We start from the raw sequence: 24,707 nt of genomic DNA, 5'->3' as shown, positions 1-24,707 counted from the left end.
AGTCACCATGCTGTACGTGACACCCCCATGACTTCCTTATTTTACGACTGAAAGTTTGTACCTCCTGAGATCCCCTTTTCCCATTACTCCCTCCTCCCAAACCCCTCCTTTCTGGAAATAATCGCCAATTTGTTTTCTGCGCGTATGAGTTTTGTTTGTTCATTTTTATTTTTAGAATTCGTATATAAGTGAAATCCTGTGGTATTTGTCTTTCTCTGCCTTATTTCTTTTTTCAAAAATTTATTAATGTTTATTTGTTTTTGAGAGAGAGACAGAGTGCACGCGGAGGAGAGGCAGAGGGAGAGGGAGGCACAGAATCTGAAGCAGGTTCGAGGCTCTGAGCTGTCAGCACAGAGCCCGACGTGGGACTTGAACTCAAGAACTGCGAGCTCATGACCTAAGCCAAAGTTGGACGCTTAACTGACTGAGCCACCCAGGAGCCCCCTGACTTATTTCACTTGGCATAAAACCCTCTAGGTTCACCCATGTTGTCCCAAATGGCAAAATTTCATTCTCTTTTATAGCTGTGTGTACGCGCACGTGCACACACACATGCACACACGCCATCTTCTTTGTGCTTTCATCCATCAGTGGATACTTTGGTTGCTTCCATATCTTGGTTATTATAAATAATGCTGCAATGAACATAGGGGTGCATATATCTTTTTGAATTAGTGTTTTCTTTTTCTTCGTATAAACACCCAGAAGTGGGATTGCTGGATCATATGGTAGTTCTATTTTTAGTGTTTTGAGGAACCTCCATCCTGTTTTCCATGGTGGCTGCACCAGTTTGCATTCCCACCAACAGCGTAAAAGGGTTCCACTTTTTCCACATCCTTGCCAATACCTGCTGTTTCTTGTGTTGTTGGTTTTAGGCATTCTGACAGGTGTGAGGTGATACCTCATGGTAGTTTTGATTTACATTTTCCTGATGATTAATGATATTTAGCATCTTTTTTATATGCCTATTGGCCATCTGTATGTTTTCTTTGGAAAAATATCTATCAGATCCTCTGCCCAGTTTTAATTGGATTTTTTGTTTGTTTGTTACTGAGTTGTATGAGTTCTTTATATATTTTGGACATTAACCCCTGATTTGCAAATATCTTCTCTCATTTAGTATGTTGTCTTTTTATTTTGTTGATGGGTTCCTTCACTTGCAGAAACTTTTTAGTTTGATGTCATCCCATTTGTTTATTTTTTGTTGTTTTGCCATTGCCTTTGAGGTCAGATAAAAAAATACGTATCGCTAAGAGTTATGTCAAGGAGCTTACCACTTATGTTATCTTCTAGAATTGTGATAGTTTCTGATCTTATATTCAAGACTTTAATCCTGTTTGAGTTGATTTTTTTTAATTTGTTTTAACGTTTATTAATTTTTGAGAGACAGAGAGAGAGCATGAGCGGGGAATGGGCAGAGGGAGGGAGACACAGAATCTGAAGCAGGCTCCAGGCTCTGAGCTGTCAGCACAGAGCCCGATGTGGGGCTTGAACTCATGAACTGCGAGATCATGACCTGAGCCGAAGTTGGATGCTCAACCGCCTGAGCCACCCAGGCACCCCAAGTTGATTTTTATATATGGTGGTCCATGTTCATTGTTCTGTGTGTGGCCGGCCAGTTCATACATCTTTTTTTTTTCATTTTTTAAAAGTAATTTCTACAGCCAACGTGGGGCTCAAACTCACAACCCTGAGATTAAGAGTCACTCTACCAACTGAGCCAGCCAGGTGCCCCCTGTTCGTATATCTTTACTTCCAATCGTACAAGAGACTTGGTCAATATCATCATTCTACCTAAGACTGTTAGAGTAGGAACAATAAGTGGAGATCACTTAGTCTCATTTCAAAGAGATCAAGAAAAACACGGACATAATGGTGAAGTGGTTAGAATCAGTCAAACCAGGATCAGAGCCCAGATTTCTACACTCCAGATTCAGGGCTCTTTAGTCGGAACAGGATTATAGTAGTAAAAAAAAAGTACCATCTGTTTGACTAAAATGTCCAAACAGACTTTATTATCTTGCCCCAACACTGTTCTTTCTCCTAAAGTCATACTCCACATTAAGAGTTATTAGTGGTGCGGCACCTGGGTGGCTCAGTCAGTTAAGCGTCCGACTTCCACTTAGGTTATGATCTTGCGGTCCATGAGTTCGAGCCCCATGTCAGGCTCTGTGCTGACAGCTCGGAGCTTGGAGCCTGCTTCAGATTCTGTGTCTTCCTCTCTCTGTTCTTCCCCTGCTTGCAGTCTGTCTCTCTCTCTCTCAAAAATAAACATTAAAAAAAATTTTTTTAAGCGTTATTGGTGGCAGCTACCCAGTCACCCAAGGCAGAAACTCAGAGTCATTTTTAATTCTCACCTCTCCTTTATCCGCTGCATAAAATACATCACGTGGTCTCATTGCCTACCTTCTAAATCTCACTCTCCTCTCTTCTGGGACTGCCCTCATTTAAGCCTTTGTCTTTTGCAGCCTGTGTTACTTCAATAGTTTCTTTAATTTTTTTAAGTTTATTTTGAGAGAGAGAGAGAGGGAGAGAGAGAGAGAGAGCATCAGCAGGGCAGAGGCAGAGAGAGAGGGGAGACAGAGAATCCCAAGCAGGCTCCATGCTGTCAGCGTGGAGCCTGATGTGGGGCTCAAACTCACCAACTGTGGGATCATGACCTGAGTCGAAATCAAGAGTCGGATGCTTAACCGACTGAGCCACCCAGGTGCCCCTTCAATAGTTTTGTAAGTGTTTTAGCAGCCTTCAGGTTTGCTTACCCTGCATTCATTCATTCACTGGAATAAAATTCTTTGTTAAATTCTTTTTTAAAAATGTTTTTATTTAGGTTTTGAGAGAGAGCACAAGTGGGGGAGGGGCAGAGAGAGGGGGACAGAGGATCTGAAGTGGGCTCTGGGCTGACAGGCGGGCAGCAGCAAGCCGATGTGGGGCTTGAACTCATGAACCACAAGATGAAGCTCAATCGACTGAACCACCCAGGTGCTCCTCTATTTTTTTAATGTTCATTTTTTTATTTTGAGAGAGAGCATGAGAGCACGAGTGGGGGAGTGTAAGAGAGAGACGGAGAGAGAGAATCTCAAGCAGGCTCCATGCTGTCAGCATAGAGCCCAAGGCGGGATTCGATCTCACGAACCATGAGGTTGTGACCCGAGCCAAAACCAAGAGTCAGATGCTTAACTGACTGAGCCACCCAGGAACTCCTCTTTGTTAAATTCTGACATATCCCAGGCAGTTTGCTAGATATGGAGAATTACAGGAATGTGCTAGATATGGAGAATTACAAGAAAAGCAGATATAGTTTGTGCTTTGTAGGACTCCAGATCCAGTAGAGAGATACGAATATGTAAACAAATGTGGAATTCTGGTTCCTCCAGAATATCACCAAAACTACCTAGTGATGAGACAAAGCTGAGTGTATGCTCTCCACAGTAAAAGGGAGCACTAGCTCAGAGACTTAGTAGCATCTGTAAATGGTCAAGGTGAAGTCAGGATATTTATGAGATTTTGAAGTCTCGTTTAAGGCAGGTCTTTCAATGGGGGAAACACTTGGTTATGATTGGATAAGAATCATGATAAACAGCTTACGATTAGTGGACCTAGCAGCTGAGGATTTTGAGGAAGGGGTATCAAAGAGTCTTTGAGTGATGTTTTCTGTTGAGGAGTCTATGGTTCTCTCAGTAAGTTCCTGGAATGTACGGTAAGGTTTATTTGGAACTTCCATCTTGCCAGGTGAGAATTTCCTGGAAGAGCAACGCTGATGTAGACAACAAACCGTGTGGTGGTAGGTAGGTTCACTTCTCACAAGGAAGTAGAGCGTAGCATGATCGACATATGTATGGGGTACCGTGAGAACATGGAGGAGGGAGTGTTCAGTGATCCCTGGAGTCAGAGTAGGCAAGAATCACATAAGGCTTCGCAAACTTGAACGATCTCTTAAAAGACGAATAACATTCCATTTATGGATGTACCACGTTTTGTTTGTCCACTCATCAGTTGATAGTTTCTTCTTTTTGGCTATTACGGATAATGCTGCAATGAACATTCATGGACACATATTTTTTATGAACATATATTTTCATTTCTCTTGGGCATATACCCAGGAGAGGAATTGTTGGATCATATGGTGACACTATGTTTAACTTTTTGACGAGCTGCCAAACTGTTTCTCAAAGAGGCTGCACCATTTTATATTTCTACTAGCAATGTGTAAGCGTTCAAATTTCTCCATATTCTTGCCAACACGTGTTATTTTCCATCTTTTTTTTTAATTATAGCCATTCTAGTGGTGTCAAGTGGTATCTTATTGTAGTTTTAATTTGCATTTCCCTAATAATCTAGTGATGTTGAGCACCTTTTCACGGTCTTGTTAACCATTTCTAGATCTTCTTTGGGGAAATGTCTTTTCAAATCCTTTGCTTATTGGGTTTTATTTGGGCTATTTGTCTTTTAATTGTTGAGTTGTAAAAGTTAATTGCTCTGGATGCAAGTCCTTGATCAGATGTATGATTCGCAAATATTTTCTCCAACATTGTTGGCTGTCTTTTCACTTTTTTGTTGGTACCTTCTGAAGCACAAAAGTTTTAATTTTTTTATATTGACGTGAGAGTCACATAACATAAAATTAACCATTTTAAAAGTGAACAACTCCGTGACACTTGGTACATTTAATTTCTTGCCTACTGGACTGGACTTGAACTTCTAGTATATTCAATATTTTGATTAGCGGTAGTGAAAGCAGTCATTTTTGTCTTGTTCCTGATCTTAGGGAAATATTTTCTGTCTTTCATGGTCAATCATGCTATTATCTGTAAGCTTTGTTATAAATGCCCATTATTGTGGTAAGAAAGAAATTTCCCTTTTTTTCTTATTTTGTTGAAAATTATTGTCAAGAAAGGGTGGTTGGATTCCATCAATTACTTTTTCTCCTTATTTAAAATCATCATGTGATTTTATTCCTCCCTTCTGTTAATGCGATGTATTACATTGATTAACTTCCTTATGCTAAACCACCCTTCCGTTCCTGGGATAAATCCTACTTGCTCTGGTCCTTTTAATATGCTGAGAGATTCAGTTTGCTAGTATTTTGTTGAGAATGTTTGAATCTATATACATATAGGATATTTGTCTGTAGTTTTCTTTCCTTGTGATGCCTTTGTGTGGTTTTAGTACTGGGGGAAACATTCTTCATAGAATGAGTTAGAGTGTGTTCCCTCCTACTCTATTTCTTGGAAGAATCTGAGGAGGATTGGTGTTTGTTCTTCTTTAAATGTTTGGTAGAATTCACCGTTGTCGCCTGGGTGGCGCAGTCGGTTAAGCGTCCGACTTCAGCCAGGTCGCGATCTCGCGGTCCGTGAGTTCGAGCCCCGCTTCAGGCTCTGGGCTGATGGCTCAGAGTCTGGAGCCTGTTTCCGATTCTGTGTCTCCCTCTCTCTCTGTCCCTCCCCCGTTCATGCTCTGTCTCTCTCTGTCCCAAAAATAAATAAACGTTGAAAAAAAAATTTTAAAAAAAGAATTCACCATTGAAGGCATCTGGTCCTAGACTTTTCTTTGTTGATAGATTTTTTTTTTTTTACTGCTGATTCAAAATTTCTATTATAGATCTGTTCAGATTTTCCACTTATTCTTGAGTCAGTTTTGGCAAATTTTGTATTTCTAGGACCTCATCCATTTGATCTAGGCTATCTAATTTGTTGGCATACAGAAATTTTAAATACTTACAAAGTTCAATTTTTCTACTTTTTCTTTTGTTATGTATGCTTTATCTCATCTACAGAACTTTTGTCTGGTTCACGGTGATGAAGATTGACTCCTATATTTTCTTTTTAAAATTCTTTTTTAATGTTTATTTTTGAGAGAGAGAGAGAGAGAGAGAGAGAGAGAGAGAGAGAGCACGAGTGGGGGAGGAGCAGAGAAAGAGGGAGACACAGAATTCGAAACAGGCTCCGGGCTCTGAGCTGTCAGCACAGAGCCCGACGCGGGGCTCGAACCCACAAACTGTGAGATCATGACCTGAGCCGAAGCTGGACACTCAACCGACTGAGCCACCCAGGTGCCCCACTCCGATATTTTCTTCTAAGACTCTTATAGTTTCAGCTCTTACATTTACATCTATGATCAATGTTGAGTTAATTTTTGTATGTGCTAGGAGATAAGCATTAATGTTTATTTCTGCACGTGGATATCCAATGGTTACTGCACCCTCTTTGAAACAAATGGGATTTTGTTTCCCCTTGGCCTTGTGTCCATCAGTCCCCCAAACTTGATGTAGACTTTAGCATCAGGGTGAGGATGTTGCAGGCAGTTTTAGTTTGGTGTCAGGTTGGAAGAGAGGGGAGAGCGGTCCTCTGAGAGAGGCCTCACACATTGGGTAACTGAGAAGAAGGAAGGACATACTGAAATCTCCCATAGGCCTCGGCCCTAACCCGGTGCAGAAGGCTGGGATTTGTCTAACACTTATCTACCATGCATCTGGGCTGAGCTGAGGTCTTGGCTGCTTGTGGCCCCAACCATAGATCTTTTTCTTCGTTCTCTTCTCATCCTCTCAAGATTCTTCCCTCTCTTTCCCAAAGGGGCTCCAAGTAACCTGGGAGGTCAACTATGATTCGATTGGTGGTGGTGATGGTCGTGGCGGTAGTAACGGTGGCTGCGGCAGCAACAGCATTAGCAGCAGTAAGAAGAAAAGATGGGGAAAAATAAAGAAGATGGGTCTGGCAGGAGAAGGGAGGAATACAGAACCTGGAAAGTCCCTAGGAATGAACAAGGAGGGCATCCAAAAACCCAGCAATGAGGCTGTCGCTTTTGCAGAAAGAGAAGGAAGAACTTCAGTAGCACAACAACTGGCAACAACAACATTCAGGCTGGAGAAAAGGCAGAGATGTGGGCACTCGGATGGATGAATAGAAACGAAATGAATTTTTAAAGTATATTTTTAAATGTAATTTACTGTCAAGTTGGCTCACATACAGGGTGTACAGTGTGCTCTTGGTTTCGGGGGTAGATTCCCGTGATTCATCGCTTCCATACAACACCCAGTGCTCATCCCAACAGGTGCCCTCCTCAATGCCCATCACCCAGTTCCCCCCCCCACCCCCCATCAACCCTCAGTTTGTTCTCAGTATTTAAGAGTCTCTTATGGTTTGCCCCCCTCTCTGTTTGAAACTATTTTTCCCCTTCCCCTCCCCCATGGGCTTCTGTTAAGTTTCTCAAGTTCCACATAGGAGTGAAAACATATGGTATCTGTCTTCCTCTGACTGACCTATTTCACTTAGCATAATACCCTCCAGTTCCATTCACGTTGTTGCAAATGACAGGATTTCATTCATTCTCATTGCCAAGTAGTATTCCATTGTATGTATAAACCACATCTTCTTTATCCATTCATCAGTTGATGGACATTTAGGCTCTTTCCATAATTTGGCTATTGTTGAAAGCGCTGCTATAAACATTGGGGTACACGTGCCCCCATGCATCAGCACTCCTGTATCCTTTGGATAAATGAACGGAACCGAATTTTTAATTTTTTTTTCAATGTTTATTTATTTTTGGGACAGAGAGAGACAGAGCATGAACGGGGGAGGGGCAGAGTGAGAGGGAGACACAGAATCGGAAACAGGCTCCAGGCTCCGAGCCATCAGCCCGCAGCCTGACGCGGGGCTCGAACTCACGGACCGCGAGATCGTGACCTGGCTGAAGTCGGACGCTTAACCGACTGCGCCACCCAGGCGCCCCCGGAACCGAATTTTTAAAAGCCAACTCTCATTTCACAGGAAAGGAAGTTTTAAGAAGTCTGAACACAGGTGAAAACATTGTTCACACTCTCTTGGGACCCTATCTCTGTCTCCTAGACCTCTTAGAAGACCAAAGCTACTCTTCTACTCTCGGTTCAGTGTAAAGGCTGAGAAAAGGGTAAAATGTCTTGCCCAGACAACGTGCAATCAGGAACTGGGACAGGCCTGTGAGGAGAATTGGAGAAGAGTGTGCATGTGAGTTGCATTATTGAAATTGCACTCTGGGGGGCAGTGTGGTAGAGTTGAAAGATCACAAGTTTTCTGGGCAGCTGGACATGGGCCCAAATCTTGGCTTTGCCACTTCACTCCTTGTGTGCCTTTGGACAGGTCACCTAACCTCTCTGAGCCTGGATTGTCTTCCTCTCCAAAATGCAGTGTATATGTCCCTCCTGGGGTTTTGGTGACAATTAAATGAGAGAATATGGGCAAAGCACCTCGCAAATGTCTGGTACATGTACTACAAGGGGCCCAGTACGCACCAGTTCCTTCCCCCGGTCTCTTATCAGTGCATTCTCGGCACTAACTGTAGCTGTCTGCTCTTTCTAAAGGCTGTGACCCGATAATCCTACTTGTGATATTCTATTACAAGGAAAGCCCTTCCCCCAAAGAACAGAAAACATTTTCGGTCAAGGATGTTCATTGTGTTCGTTCATAGTAAAAACTAACAAACGAACAAACCAAACCCAGAATACTCCAAATGTCTAATGGTATAGGAATGCTATTATTAAGAATGTCATCCGTGAAGACTTTCAGTAACGTAGTGAAGTGCTTACATTATAGTATTAAGGGAACAACATTCATACATACAAGTATATTAAATATGTTGAAACTATGAAACGGCACTGAAATGAAATACTCAAAAATATTAATGATGGTTGTGTTTGGGTGGAGGGTTAGGGGTAACTTTCTAAAAAACTTTTCTGCCTGGCATGTAACATTGTTTTCATACTGAAAAACATAAGATTACTTTTAATTACAGAAATATATATATATAATTTTTTGAGAGACAGAGAGAGACAGAGTGTGAGTGGGGTAGGGGCAGAGAGAGAGGGAGACCCAGAATTGGAAGCAGGCTCCAGGCTCCGAGCCGTCAGCACAGAGCCCGAAGCAGGGCTCGAACTCACGAACCGCGAGATCATGACCTGAGCTGAAGTCGGATGCTTAACTGACTGAGCCACCCAGGCACCCCTACAGAATAATTTTTAAAAGCCTCTTGAAGAATACTCCAGAACTACATGTGACCATACGGATAAATTTCATGAGCATAATTTTGAGCAAACAAAGCCAGATGCAAAGGAGTACCTAGTGCATAATTCACTTTATAGAAAGTACAAAATCAAGCGAAGCTAACCTATGCCACTAGTAATGAGGATAATGGTAACCCTCGAAGGAAGAGCAGGTAGTAAGTAACTTGCACATGGATGCTTTTGCTTAACATTACATTTGTGAAATCCATGGTCTGCGGGGAGGGAAGAGGCTGGAAAGGGGGCTTCTGGGATCTGGTAATGTTCTGTTTCATGACCTTGGTGCCAGGTGGGCTCAGTCTGTGAACAGTCATCACCCTTATGAATCCTGTTATGCTTTAATAAAAAACAAAAAGTAGGATGGGTGGACGGATAGATAGGGAGGGAGGGAGCAAGATAGAAGATGTACTGGCCGAACACAAATTCATCATTGGTGCCTTGTGTGAAGGAGAAAGTCATTTTAGAACAAAAAAAGAAAACCCCAATTTGGCCACAAGATGGCGTTATGAGTTGCTTGGAAATCCAGTTCCAAGGCCCTCTTCAGCACACTTTAAGAACCAAAAATATTTGGTGTATTGTCTTAGAAGAAGAAAAGTTAGAGATTGTACAGTCCGGCCTTCTCTAATTTTCCAGGTGAAAGAAATAAGGCTGTAGAAGGCTGAGTTGCCCAAGATCACACTGCTGGTCAGAAGACCCGGGCTGAAAGCTGAGGTTTCTGGGCTATCGGCTTGCTCTCCCACCCGCAAAACCTCCTATTTTCAGCTCTGTTTCCTTCCTAGTGCGCTCTGGAGTAAGACATTGATCACGAAGAAGTTTCAAACGGAATAGAAAATTCATGACGAGAATTGGCATCATATGGCCAATCCTGTCTGAGCTGGCTTAGGTTTCTGCTTCCCTGGATGTGAAGGATCGATCGGATCCCCTCTGTCTGATTCTTTTTCCCTCTCTGCCTCTCTTTGTTTCTGTTAGTCTCCCTCCCTTCTTTCCTTATTCCTTTCTTCCTCGTCTCTTGCCAGTATCTAAACTACAGGAGCCACCGATGCCTTTCAGAACCAAAAGCTCAAAGCCAAAAGAGATGGCTTTCTTAAACAGACCAGACCTCAGCTCTGTGCTGTGATTCGTTTGTCACCGTTGCAGAGGACTTGCAGGGGAAAGGCCCCGTGGCAAATGAAAGTGTCAAGCTAAGAGGCCCCTTAATGGATGAGGACGAGCCCGTGAAGCAGAGGAAGAAGACAAGCAACGGGCTCCAAGGTGTGCACGGCAATCTTTTTGGAAAACCTCTCATTAGAAGGTGGGCTCTTTATATGGGGACCAGGTGGATTGGCACAAGGTGGGGGCGGTTTGTCCCCCGGGGAACATTCGGCCAGGTCCGGAGGCACCTACGGGTGTTACAACTGGGAGCAAGGTGCTGCTGGAATCTAATGGGTGGAGGCCAGGGATACTGCTAAACATCCTGTGATGCACAGGACAGCCTCCGGGACGAGGAATTCTCCAGCTCCAAATGTCAGTAATGCTAAGGTTAAGGGGCGCCTGGGTGGCTCAGTCAGTGAAGCGGCTGACTTCGGCTCAGGTCACGATCTCACCGTTCATGAATTCAAGCCCTGCGTCGGGCTCTGGGCTGACGGCTCAGAGGCTGGAGCCTGCTTCGGATTCTGTGTCTCCCTCTCTCTCTGCCCCTCTCCTGCTCATGCTGTGTCTCTCTCTGTCTCAAAAATAAATAAAACATTTAAAAAAAATAATGCTGAGTTTAAGAAACCCTGCTCTATGGGGTGCCTGCCTGGCTCAGTCAGTAGAGCACAAGACTCTCGATCTTGTGATCGTGAGTTCAAAGCCCTGTGTTGGGTGGAGAGCTTACTTAAAAGAAAAGTAAATAAAAATTAGTTAGACCTTAAAAAAAAGAAGGAAACCCTGCTCAATATAAAATTAGATCCTACTGAAATCATATGACACCTTAAAAGGTCTTTCTGTTTCCTCATGCAAGCCAGATACAGGAGAAGGAAGAGGAGGATGGGAGAGGAGGGGGAAAAACACCAAAAGACGAATAATGCAGTTGGATTTGGGCTAATCCACATTTTATTATATATTTTTCTTTTACATTTCTTCTCAGGCCAGAAGCATTCAAGTGAACTCTTTTTTTTTAAAGTTTATTTATTTATTTTGAGGAGGGAGGACAGGGGCAGAGAAAGATGGAGACAGAGAAGCCCAAGCAGGCTCCACGCTGTCAGCGCAGAGCCCGATGTGAGGCTTGAACTCACGAACTGCAAGATCATGACCTGAGCCGAAGCCAGATGCTTAACGGACTGAGCCACCCAGGCGCCCTTCAAGTCAACTCTTGAATCTTTGAGTGCCCGTATGCGCACGGAAGGCACAGTACTGGTTCACCAAGGGGACTCCAGAGGCATATAAGTTATAAGGTGAGGAAGTCAACCTTAGCCTGGTATCTCCCTTCTCCTCTGTTCCCTTTCTTAAATGGCAACAAAGGAATTCGAATCTAAATCTCCTTTGAAAGAACTGCCATACATTTGCTAGCATCACTCCTATCTCATACATAACCCAAAGTCACTCCCGAGCCCAGTAAGGCAAGATTGTCATCCCACTCTGTGGCCCGTAGAGTACAGACTCCAGCTGCCCCCAGTCTTACCCTTCTCCCTTATGCTTGCTTCTTGTCACCAGCATGCATAGAAGACACAAGTGGAAAATTGTACCAGAGAGAGAAGCCTCAGGTTACCCAAACTCTTGGTGGCTGAAAGAAGGGTTCTGGTTTGATTCTGGTTTATTTGCTTTTCTGGGTGAGTAAAGGATAATCAGACAAGGCATTGCTTCAAATCTTGTAGCTGAAAATCTTGCTCATACGCGTGTCTCTTTTCTTTTAATTTTCTTTTAATGTTTGTTTATTTGAGAGAGAGAGAGAGAGAGAGAGAGAGAGAGAGAGAGTGGAGGAGGGGCAGAGAGAGAGAGGGAGACACAGAATCTGAAAAAGGCTCCAGGCTCTGAGCTGCAGCACAGAGCCTGATGCGGGGCTCAAACTCACGAGCCACGGGATCATGACCTAGGCCGGCTGCCCAACCAACTGAGCCACCCAGGCGCCCCTGTCTCTTTTCTACATTAGGAAGTAAGAGAACCTGGAGGACAAGTTTGAAGCATTTATTTTCATGGCCTGGGTCACTGTCTTGCTCATTAGTGACCACTGTCAAGGCCTGGAGATAGTAACTAGGATCGAAGAGCTTTTGAAGTTTTTACAAATGAGGGAACTGAGTTCCAGAGAGAGAACAGTGAACTATCTAAGGTCACAGGGGTTCATGGAGCTGGAAAGGCATGGAACCAGCTTCAATGTAAGCTTATATTTTCTAAAATTGGGAAGGAAAATAATCTTGCTTAAGTTGAAGTTCCTGGCTAGCATAAATAGAAGGCATACGTTCCCTGTTCCTCATCCACTTCTTCTGTAAGTACCGGCCAGAACTCTACTGACAAAGTAAAGGATTGAAGCAATTTTCTGAATCGTTTGGACTGAAACCCCGCTGCATTGCTTTAGCCTTTAAATATATGTGGTGTGGCTGTAGAGCAATGTGACTGGTTTCCACAAACCACACAAGAAAACTGGGCACACTATTATATATTCATACTGCATGCTCTGGATTTTCCATGAATACAGGGGACAGGAAATCCAGAAATAACCCCCAAACTTGTTTTGAAGCCAGTTCCTACCTCCACCTTCAACAAGCCTTGTGCAAAAAGCCACGAGGGAGAAGCGAAATCGGCTTAGCCATGCTTTCTTCTTATCTTTTCTCTTTGTGCATGTTTGTTTCATCATCTCCTCATGCTAATAGCAAGGCAAGTGGCCAAAAGGTCAGAAAGAAGGGGAATTATAAGGCAAATGAAAACTAGTCCACTCGACACAAATGAGGGAATACTGGCCATGACACTTACATTTCAAGAAAAGGAGGATTTGTTGGCTTCCCTAACTAATTATAGCCAATAGCTTTGCTACTCAAGGTGTGGTTTGAGGACCAGCAGCATTGGCATCACTTGAAAGCTTGTTACAGATGTGGAATCTCAGGCCTCCATGGCATGTCTCAAGTTCAACAAGACCCCCAAGTGATTTGTGTGCACATTAACGTTTGTGAGGCACTGATGTAGAGGATGGTGAGAATAACTCTGGATTAGAACTTGGAAAACCAGGCTTCCCTTCCTGCTTCTGCCATTTACTGGTTTAATAACTTTATCCAAATCGCTTCCCCTTTTTGGAGCTTCTGTTTTCTCATGGGTACAATGAGTGAAATGCACTAGAACACCTCGGAGTGTCTTTAAGCCCCCCCAATTCTAGGATTCCAATTAACAGTGGACACCTGACCTTGGATGCTTCCTTGTAGACACCTCGACTTCTTTTAGATCACCAAAGTTTATGATTGAAAGAAAACCCAGATGGTAAGACACTGGCTTACTTGGCCATTTCTAACCGTTCCTTTCAGTTTGTTCTAACCTCGCTGGCCTTTCCGAGGATTCTGAGAGGGGATGGCATGCCTATTACCATGAAAAACTGGAGGTGCTGATGGTGAGAAGGAACCAACGTCTGGAGCTGTCTCCCCGGAGCTGGGGCAGACAGAGGGAAATTCTCAAGATAAGGAGAGATGGGGACAGCTTTGGAAGCTGACCTCACTCCACAAAATCACCTAAGAAGCACTAATTTTATCCCCAGCGCTTATTTTTTTTTTCTCTTTCTGATTTTCCATCTCTTGGACCAGGTCAAGTTAGCCATAGCACTACCTAGGGCTTGGCCATGGCTTTATTTTTGAAAATGGTTTAAAATGAGGCAGAAGAGAAGCATTACCACAAAGCCAGGATGATGTTCCATGGAAAGAGATTTGGGTGGGGTATCTTGGGTCTCTCAAACATCAACTAACCATCTGCGGACCCTAAATACTTGTTCCAGTAATAATTGCTAAATAATAAACCACCCCTACCTTAGTGGCACAGCAACATTTTATTATCCTTACAGATTCTTTGGTTCAGGAATTCAGGCAGCACTTGGCTGGGTGATTCTTTTGCTCCTTGTGGTATCAACTGAGATCACTTGAGGTCCTTAGGTGATGGATGGGATAGTCGGGAGGATCCAAGATGGCTTCACTTCCATGTCCAGCGCCTTGATGGGAATGGCTGGAAGACTGGATCGGCTAAGCCTATTGCCTGGAGTGCCTGCATGTGGCTTCTCCACATGGTAGTCTCAGGGTTATTGAACTTTTTATGGGGCAACTAGCTTCCCTCAGAAGGATTATCCTAAAAGAACCAGGTAGAAGCTGCATGGCTTTTTATAACCTGACATCAGAATTAATAGAGTGTCATTTCTGCCACATTATATTGGTTGAAACCATCACAAGGCCACCTTGATTCCAAGAGAGGGAACAGAGACTCCACATCTGGATAGGAGGAGTTTCAAAGAATTTGTGGCCATTTTGAAAAACCTCTACAGTACCCAGGGGATAAATGCCACAGAGGAAATACTCTTTATTCAGTCTTGGATAGGATCATGTATGTTGCCAAGGACTCCTTTTTTCCATCCAGCATGGGGCCCATACAAGAGGGAAAGTCCAACAGGATGCTGAGGATGTTCTTTGGTCCTTCTCTCCGTGGCCAACACCGTAACTTTCTTGCTTGGCTTAAAAAGAGGAAGTAATTGAGGACATGGGAAAAAGTGGTCTTTCTTTCCCCTTCTTTTTCCTCATCCCTTTCTTTTTTTTATACTATCTAGATGGGCTAAGCCTCTCACTTTCTGTCTCCTTCCCCCTGGGCTGCACCTTGATCCTGCTCAAGTTTCCAAGAGCTAGGGAACGGTGTCTTACTGCACAGAGTGCTCTGGGATGAGAAAGAATAAAAAAGAGCAAATTATGCAGAAAACAGGCTCCCAGAGAGCCAAAAGAAAGCAAGGGTTTCTTTGCCTTAGGCCAGCTCTATTTATATTTCCTATATTCCGCTCTAGCAGGGTGGTCTAATTGTGTGGCTCTGGGGACTCCAGAACTCCATTTTCTTCTTGATCTGTGCCAGAGCTTTTACTCTGAGGGCGAGGAGGGAATTTCAATCCCCCAGTTCTCTCCCCAAGAGTCACAGCGTGTGCCACTCAGCTATTGTTGGCCACGTACTCTTTGCCAGGTAAATCAACCATGATTCTGTTTAGGCCTCACAACAACCCTCTAAGGCATATAATAGTTATCTCTGAGTCACAGGTGAGAAAACCCAAGGCTTGGTGGGTTGCAATAACTCATTCCAGCTCTGGCTGCTGGGATGTCGCTGAACTTAGATGGGAACCGAGGCACTCTGACTCCAAAGCCAACAAGTGGCTACCTCTCTGTGTTTCTCTCAGCTGAGCAAGAGGCAGTAGTAGTTATCAGAAAACTAATAGCTTTATTGTCAATAAGATTGCTGCTTAGGAGCTATGTACAACCAACTGGCATAAATCACCAATATCAATAAGAGAAGATGTTTCAGAGAGGCTGAGTAATGATAATAATGGCATCAAACCCCAAGCTTACAATGTCCAGGAATTAATGAAACATTTTACCTACATTATTTTGTGAATTACAGCATTCTGGATGGTAGGTACTATTATTATTATTTTTTATTTATTGAGAAAGAGAGAGAGGGAAAGAGGGGCAGAGAGAGAGGAGAGAGAGAATCCCAAGCAGGCTCTGCACTGTCAGCACAGAGCCTGACATGGGGCTCAAACCCACGAACCTTGAGATCATGACCTGAGTCGAAACCAAGAGTCAGATACTTAACTGGTTAAGCCACCCAGGCACCCCTGATAGGTCCTATTATTATCACATTTTATAATTGAGTAAAATGAGGTGCAGAGGAGGAAAGTAACTTGCCCAAAGTCAAACTGTAAGTGATTGACACAGCAAAGATATAAACACAGGCTGTCTGACTCCAGAGTTCATGCTCTTAACCTTATTGAATAGTGCCTTGCTTGATTGTACCTGTCCTTGAAAGTTGAAAGTATAGATATTCTTAATCTTTTAGGAAGGTGAAGGTATGTAGTCTACCCTAGAGGTACAGAGTATTAAACATCTAAGAGCTATTTTGGTTAAGGTCTTACATCACCCCTGAAGAAAAGGGTTGTTTTTTGTTTTTGTTTTTTACACTAGCTCAATAGCCATGGTTTGTTTGCATATAGTAGATGCTCCATAACTATTTTCGTGATAGTCTTATTTTAGTCAGTCAATTCTGTTCTAGGAGCTTTAAGATTGTATAAACCAGTGGCGTGCCTGAGTGTCTCCGTCGGTTAAGCATCTGACTTCAGCTCGGGTCATGACCTCACGGTTCATGGGTCTGAGCCCCGTATCGGGCTCTGTGCTGACAGCTCAGAGCCTGGAGCCTGCTTCACGTTCTGTGTCTCCCTCTGTCTCTGCCCCTCCCCTACTCACACTCTGTCTCTCTCTGTCTCACAAATAAATAAGCATTTAAAAATTAAAAAAAAAGATTGTATAAACCAGCAAGCCACATAAAGACAAATCATTTCCTTTCTGTTCAAGTTTCTTAAACATCAGCGCATGCGGCTGTGTGCTAAGCATTTGGGGAAAAACAGGATATGAAATTAGATGTCAATAGCTTTCCAAAAGTTCCTGGTTCTGGGTAGATCACTATATAGAAAATAGACCTCATGTTATTACTTGTTGTATGTTTGCATCACTACTGTTTTTGTCCAGAAAGATTACTTTTCTGTATGCGATCCCTTAACTCTGGAGCTCTTAGGATGTCATCGGTGAGTCTTGTCCCTCACCACTTCTCTCGGTATATAGTCCCTTACATGGAGATGGCTCTCTGTCTCACCATATTCCATCCACCATGCCTGGGGAGTTAAAACTGCCAACCAGCTCGGGAGAGTAGGGAGGGCAGAAACCCAAGATGGCCAGAGCAGACCTTCCACATCAGCCATCAAGTACAAACACTTCTCTCTGATTTTCCAAGCTTTCTAGATCTATATCTGGCCCCACCCTAATCTACCGACTCCCTCTCTCCCTGCTATTATGTAAAGATCTTCTGTCAGGCCAACAGACCCCTTTCCCCAGGAATTACACTGTGATCATTCCTACTTCCTTGTGTTTGTTCGCTCGATTCTCCTTTCCTACTACTACTTCTGGTGCTGGTACCAGCCAAGCTAACACTTGATGGCATTCTTGTAACAGGCACCCGTTATTTCATGTACCAGCTTTGACTTCTCAACTATATTGTTGTGATAATGTGATTTATAAAGAGAAATAGGTGTTTGATTTTTGTCCCTGCTTCTGGCACAGAGCTCCTGAATCCCGTGGAATTTCCTAAGTAAAATGATAAGGGTGTCTTTTGTTATATTAACGAGACAGCTTTTGCACCCCACCTAAGGATCGGGCTGGCTGCCAGCAGAGCCAACCATGTGATTAGAGAGTTGCAACTTTTAGTTCTACCTCCCTGACCTCTGGGGAAGGGAGAAGGGCTAGAGGTTGAATGCATTCCCCAATGGCCGGTGGTTTAATCTATCATGCCTATGTAATGAAGCCTCCATAAAAACCCAACAGGGCAGGGTTCAGAGGATTTCTGGGTTGGTTGAACACTGCATTTGGTAAAAAGATCGAGAGAAGTCCATTCTCCTTATCAAAGGCGGTTACCTTTGGCTTTACTGCTCTTTCCCAACTTTGGATCCATCTTGATCTTCTCTGTCCCTTCTAAAAAAAAAAAAAAAATCATTCTGGGGGCGCCTGGGTGGCTCAGTCAGTTAAGCGTCCAACTCTTGATTTCAGGTCAGGTCATGATCTCACAGTTTGGGATTCTCTCTCACTCCCTCTCTCTGCCCCTTCCCCTGCTCATGCACTGTCTCTCTCTCAAAAGTGAATAAATAAATTCAAAAACATTCATTCGGTGTCCTATCCCCACAAAGCTTGATCACGGTGGGGGCAGTGGCCCTTGGATTGGTTCTGCCTACAAAAACACACAGATGTAGATAGATCAAGTTGTGTTCCTTTCCCTTTTTGGTTGACAATCAAAGATACTCTTGACTTACGATGTCGTTTCTTCAACCCTGTGGTTCTTCTGTGAAATGTGAAAATCAGTAATGAGAAACCTCACCAGAATGGAGTCAGGAGGTTTGGGCAGAGGGAGCTCTCACACTCTACCACTCTTAGTCATGTAAATATCCAACAGGAAGAGATATCCTTGGCCCTGCGTGGACTTGACCTTACATGCAGATACTACCCTACTACTCCAGCCAGAGGAAGAGACACTTTGCTCATTCCCCACCCAGGGCAACAGCTCAGTTAATGAAAAGCCACCATATCTCAAATTCCCAGTTTATTCCAATGGACTCTTAGTTAGAACAGCCTTCCCAACTTACCCCTTTTCTCTTAAAAAAAAAAAAAAGAAAGAAAGAAAGCATACCTCTCTTTTGTTTCCAGGACTTACCTACAGTTTTGCTGCAGCTTTTTGATCCAGACTTCAATTCACTTTTATTCCTGAATAAACTCATTTTTTTCCCTGGTAAAATAGCTAGCGTTTTTACCTTTAAGGTTAACAGAAATAACACTGGCTGTCACACTGGAGGACTGAGAGAGACTAAGGCAATGTAAACATAAATCGGGTCCAGTGGTAGTAAAACCCCTGAACATTCTATGTAAAACAAACCTACGCAAATTCTAAAAGATAGGGGAAAGATGGCCAACTGGTTAGGGACCTCAGGACCCAGAGAATGACACTGGCGCGAGTTCCCTTTTTCTTTTTATCTCATATTTCTCAGACCTGAAGCTGAAGAAGCCAGCAACCTGGAAACAGCAGAGGATAAGGGAGGGAGAAGGCCAGCCAAAGCCTGTTCTCTAGGCAAAGAACCAGGAAGGGGACAGGTGAGCATGATAGAAAACATTCATAAAATAATTGTTCCGTTCCGGTCGAACACCACTGAGAAAACCATGACCTCATCTGCACCCACTCCAGCAAAGGTTAAGTGGGGAGTGTAGACTGCCACCCTGTGAAGCTGTAATGAACATCCCCTCCAGAAAGTGTCAATGTTGGGAGCTGAGAATTTCACCCCTACCAGGCAGTAATGAGCCCTCCTTCCACTATGACATCAGGGAGACCATTTGGGGGACCTGGGCTTCTACACTCATGCAGCTTCAAATGACATAATGTAGAGTAATGACATTATGTCACTTGAGGCTGCATGGAGAGCTAGAACTGCCATCCACCCCCACGCAGCAAACACGAGGAGCTCCTCCGTAATTAGGATATCACCAGAGGCCAAGTGGAGAACTTGGACTTCTGTCTCCACTAATAAGGTGGCGCTCCCTCCTTCCCTGGCTGGAATCGTATCACATAAAGTCGACTAAAACAGGAGGTTTAAATAACATCCAGAGACCCAGAACATAATGTGAAAATGTCCAGGTTTCAATAAAAAAAAAATCATCCATCATCACAAGAACCAAGAAGATGTCAAAGTGAGTGAAAAAAGACAATCAAGAGATTCTAATACGGAGCTGACAGAGATGTCAGTATTATTTGACAAATATCTTAAAGCAGTCATTATTCAACCCTCCAACGCGTAATTGTGAACACTCTTGAGTGAAATAATAATAAAAAAAAAAGGAACACCTCAGCAACGAAACAGAAAATCTCAGCAAATGAATGGAAGATACAAAGAAAAGGCAAATGGCTATTTTGGAATTGAAAAATATAGTGACTGAAATAAACAGCTCCCGTGGAAAGAAGAAAGATTCAGTGAATTGGGAAGTAACACAATAGCCATTGCTGTCTGAACAAGGGACAGAAAATAGACTGAAAAAAAAGAGCCTCAGGAACATGTGGGACTGTAACAAATGATCTTACATTCATGTCATCAGAGTTCCAGAAGGAAAGAAGAAAGAAGGCAAGGCTGGAGAAGCGATTTAAAAAACAACGGCTGAGCAGAGAGAGGGAGACAGAGGATCCAAGGCAGGCTCCCTGCTGCCAGTGCAGAGCCCGACGTGGGGCTGGAACTCACGATCCATGAGATCATGACTTGAGCCAAAGTCAGATGCCTAATCGACTGAGCCACCCAGACGCCCTGAGAATCAGGAAACATTAACCTATTGATTCAAGAAGTGTACCTCAAACAGGATAAACGGAAAGTAGTCTATGCCAGGATGCAGCATAATTAAACTAAAAATTATAGAAATGGAGAACAGATTAATGATTGCTCATGTATAGCCGCATCCACTTCCTTCATTCTTATAGTGATGAAATTGTTCTGTATCTTGACTGTATCAATGTCAGTATCCCAGTAGTGATAATTGAATTTTAGTTTTGCAACATGTTACCATTGGGAAAATCTGAGTAATGGTTTCGTGGAACTGTTCGGTGTTGTTTCTAACTGAAACAATTGCCTGTGAATCCACAATTATCTCAAAATAAAAATAGAATGTAAAAAATCGGAATGCACACGAAGAAAAAAGTTATGGATGGAAATATACTGTCTCTGGGTGATCAGATTATTGCTGGCTCCCCCCCTTTGGGGCTTGAAAAGATTTTTGAGTTTGTCTAATATGAACTGCAATGTTTGTGTATTTGTGTTGTTTTGTTGATGTGTGGGGAATCATCAGAATGGTTCTCCCTTCCTCCTTCTTCTCCCCCTCCCTGTCAGGAACCCATCCCTTCCCACTCCAGCACATCCCTATCTGCATTGATATCTTACATTTTCCCTATAGCCTTTTCTGCACCTAGCTGTGATCAAAGCCTTACCTTAAGGCTAGGATCTGTAAGTGGATTTTGGATTTCAATCTAGGGAAAAGGCGGGGAATAGGATTTGGAGGTTTCAGAAAGGGAGCAGGAGAGCCTTTGCGACATCCCTGATAAAACACACAGTATATAACCTAGGAAATGAGACAAGGACTTGTGGGATATTGTTGTGCTTGTTTTTCTGTTCTTTTTTCTTTGTGCTCGCCCACAAAGCTTTACAAATGAATCAGGAAATAGGCACCTGGCTCCCTTTTCTTTTCTAGAAATGCTGATTCTTGTCTTCTGAGGAATGAGCTCCCTCCCCCTCCTAAGCAATAAATCAAAGCCCTGGAACTCATTTGAAAGGCACCAAGGTTTACCCTTGATTAATTTCTTATTTCACCTTGTTCTTACCCAATGGTGAAAGCATGTGGTGCATTTCAGTTTTAAATGAAAGCTGCTGGCTTGGATTCATGAAGGATCTTCTTTGTTTCTCTCGCTCTCTGGTGGAAGATTCCGGTTAAAAATTTTCCAGCATTTTATTATGAACCTTTCAAAGATACAGAGAACTTGAAAGAACATTTCAGTGAAAACTTGCATACTCACCACCTATATTCTACAATTTACATTTTATTGAACTTGCTTTATAACATACTTTTCCATCTAGTCATCTTATCTATACATTCATCAAAGTAAGTTGCAGACTTTGTTACACTCCCCCTGCTAAGCATTTCAGTATACATGTCATTAGCTACCGTTCAATAATTGTCTAACGTTCTTTTATCTTTCGACGTGATATTTACATATGGCAAAAATGCATGCATCTTAAGTGGTACGTTGGCTGAGTTTTGACATATACATACAAATGAATAATCCAAGCCTCTGTCAAGATACAGAATGTGATCACCAGAAATTTCCCTCATGCTTGTTTACAGTCATTATTCACCCACAAAACCCTTTATAGGTAACTAGTACCCTGGAATCATCTTTCACTCAGCATAATGCATTTGAGTCACCCATGTTGTTATGGATCAGTAGTTCACCCCCTTTTTACTGCTGAGTACTATTTCATTGTGCGAGTACATCACAATCTATCCATTCTTTTACCTGCCCTGGTTTTTTTGTTTTGTTTTGTTTTTTGTTTTTTGTTTTTCCTGTTACCAATAATCCTGATGCCATTGCTTTTTTTGCGTTAATAAATGTGTTTCATTGGAGGAAGTACCCTAGGGTATTTCAATTGTAGGAGTTGGTGCAGGGAATGCCTCCTATTTGGTGTCCTGGTGAACTGTACCATAGCTTAGTGGTTGGTTCCCTGAGATGGCATTGGGCTCTAGCCTCCACTCAACCCAGAACAAAGGGATACCTATGTGTCTGGCTGGATTTCTTCTTAACTCCTAAAATGCTGTTAGATTCAAAAATTTCTTTTGGGACACCTGGGTGGCTTAGTCGGTTAATCATCCAACTCTTGGTTTCTGCTCAGGTCATGATCTCGTGGTTTCGTGAGTTCAAGCCCCAAGTTAGGCTCTGTGCTGGCAGCACGGAGCCTGCTTGGGATTCTCTCTCTTCCTCTCTTTCTGCCCCTCCCTCATTCATGCTGTCTCTGTCTCTCTCAAAATCTCTCTCTCAAAATAAATAAGTGTAAAAAATTGCTTTCCACGTGTGTGACCTGTTAGAAACTTAAATCAGTCGATTTTTCTCATTGTCCACAAGCTCTACCCTAACACTAACTTCCACTGTTTTTAGCGTGGACAACCTCAACAGGCTCTTTTGGGTGTTCCATATTCATTCTGGTCACCTATTATCACAAACTCACCATGTAATGATTCTAATTTTGTTTTTTAAAAAAATAAGGATTAACATAAAGTAAGATTGATTTGGGAAGTGTCCAGTTCTGTGAATCTTAACATATTGTTGAAAAAAATTTGTACTTGGAAAGCGATGCATTGTCTATAGCACACTCTTCCAGGCTATCTGATTCAGGCATGCATGGTGTTTGAGCAATTTTGCAAAGAGCAAAATTACTTTGTGAATTGTAGGTAATTGATAAATATTCAAGCTCTGTCTTATCTAATTGAATTTTGATCGGCTTCTCTCCTTTCTGTGGGAAAGCCAATTTTGCCTGTATTTGCAATTGGATTCTTTCATATAAATTTGTGCCTTTTCCACTTTTCCTTTACAGCAGTTATCACATCTGCCTGTGTCCCTCCTTTGAATAAAATAAATCTTTTTTATTGGAGAGTCATTGAGATACAATATTGTATTAGTTTCATGTGTGTGCCATAGTGATTGGACATTTATATACATTACAAAATGGTCCCTACAATAAGTGTAGTTACCATCTGTCACCACACAAAGAGGTTATAGTATTTTTGACTATATTCCTTATGCTGTAAGTTGTGTCCTTGTGTTTTGTTTATTTCATAACTGGAAGATTATTCCTCTTAATCCCCTTTGCCTATTTCATCCATTCGCCTGCTCCCAGCAATGACCAGTTTTTTCTCTGTATTATTGAAACTCTTTTGGCTTTATTTTATTCGTTCATTTGTTTTGTTTTTTAGATTGTATATGTAAGTGAAATCGTATGATATTTGTCTTTCTATGGCTGACTTATGTCACTTCGTATGATGCCCTCTTGGTTCATCCATGTCGTCACAAATGGCTCAAATTCATTCTGTATTATGGCTGAATAACAGTCCATCGTATATATACATTGCATTTTCTTTATCTTGCTCATGTACCAATGGACCTTTAGGTGGCTTCTGTATCTTGGCTAGTGTCAATAATGCTGTGATGACCATAGGAGTGCATGTGTCTTTTCAAATTAACATTTTCCTTTTCTTCAGAGAAATTCCTAGAAGTGGGGTTGCTGGACCATACAGCAATTCTATTTTTTAACTTTTTGAGGAAACTCCATATTGTTTTCCACAGTGGCTGCACCAGTCGACAATACCACCAACAGTACCTGAGGGGTTCCCTCTTCTTCACATCTTCACCAATACTCATTATTTCTTGTCTTTTTGATAAAAGCCATCGTGACAGATGGGAGGTAACATCTCTTTGTGGTTTTGCTTTGCGTTTCCCTGATGGTTAGTGATGTTGAGCATCTTTTCATGTGTCTGTTGACCATCTGTAGGTCTTCTTTGGAAAAATGCCTATTCAGGTCCGATGCCCATTTTTAAATCAGATTTTTTATTTTTGTGACATGGAGTTGTATGGGTTCTTTATAGATTTTGGATGTTAATTCCTTATCAGATATATCATTTGTACACACCTCTTTCCCATTCAGTAGTTTGCCTTTTCCTTTTGCTGATGGCTTCCTTTGCTGTGCAAAAGCTTTTTAGTCTGATGTAGTCCCATTTGTTTATTTTTGCTTTTGTTCTTGCCTGGAGGAAACTGATCCCAAAAAAATATAGCTAAGACTAATGTCAAAGAGCTTACTATGTTTTCTTTTAGGAGTTTTATGGTTTTAGGTCTTACATGTACGTCTTTAATCTGTTTTGAGTTTATTTTTGTGTATGGGGTAAGAGAGTGGTCCAGGTCCATTCTTTCTCATGTTGCTGTCAATTTTCCCAACACCATGTATTGAAGAGTCTGTCTTTTCCACCATTGTATACTCTTGCCTCCTTTGTTGTAGGTGAATTGACCATACAATCATGGGTTTATTTTGGGGCTCTCTCTTCTGTTCTATTGATCTGTGTCTGTTTCTCGGGCCAGTACCACACTGTTTTGATTGCTAGAGCTACGTAGTATAGTTTGAAATCCAGGAGCATGGTACTTCCAGCTTTGTTCTTCTTTCTCGAGATTGCTTTGGCTCTTCAGAGTCTTTTGTGGTTCCATACAAATTTTAGAATTATTTGTTCTAGCTCTGTGAAAAATGCCATTGGCATTTTGAGAGGATTGCATTGAATCTGTAGGTTGCTTTGGATAGTGTGTGAACATTGAGTAAAAGAAATCTTTAACATCTGTT

The 24,707-nt window shown here is 42.4% G+C and overlaps 1 protein-coding gene across 1 annotated transcript in view; it reads left to right on the top strand.

Moving 5' to 3' along the window:
- Window positions 1–24,707, top strand: part of DCX (doublecortin) — a 176,514-nt gene that overhangs the window by 32,605 nt on the left and 119,202 nt on the right. The window contains 2 exon segments of the mRNA XM_032592072.1: window positions 6,547–6,669; window positions 10,124–10,322. Of these exon segments, the coding sequence (XP_032447963.1) occupies window positions 6,547–6,669; window positions 10,124–10,322 (322 nt within the window).

Source organism: Lynx canadensis, chromosome X, assembly GCF_007474595.2.
Source record: "Lynx canadensis isolate LIC74 chromosome X, mLynCan4.pri.v2, whole genome shotgun sequence".
Lineage (NCBI taxonomy): Eukaryota > Metazoa > Chordata > Mammalia > Carnivora > Felidae > Lynx > Lynx canadensis.
Note: the sequence above shows the minus strand (reverse complement) of the source record. Positions and strands in the feature narration are given on the sequence as shown.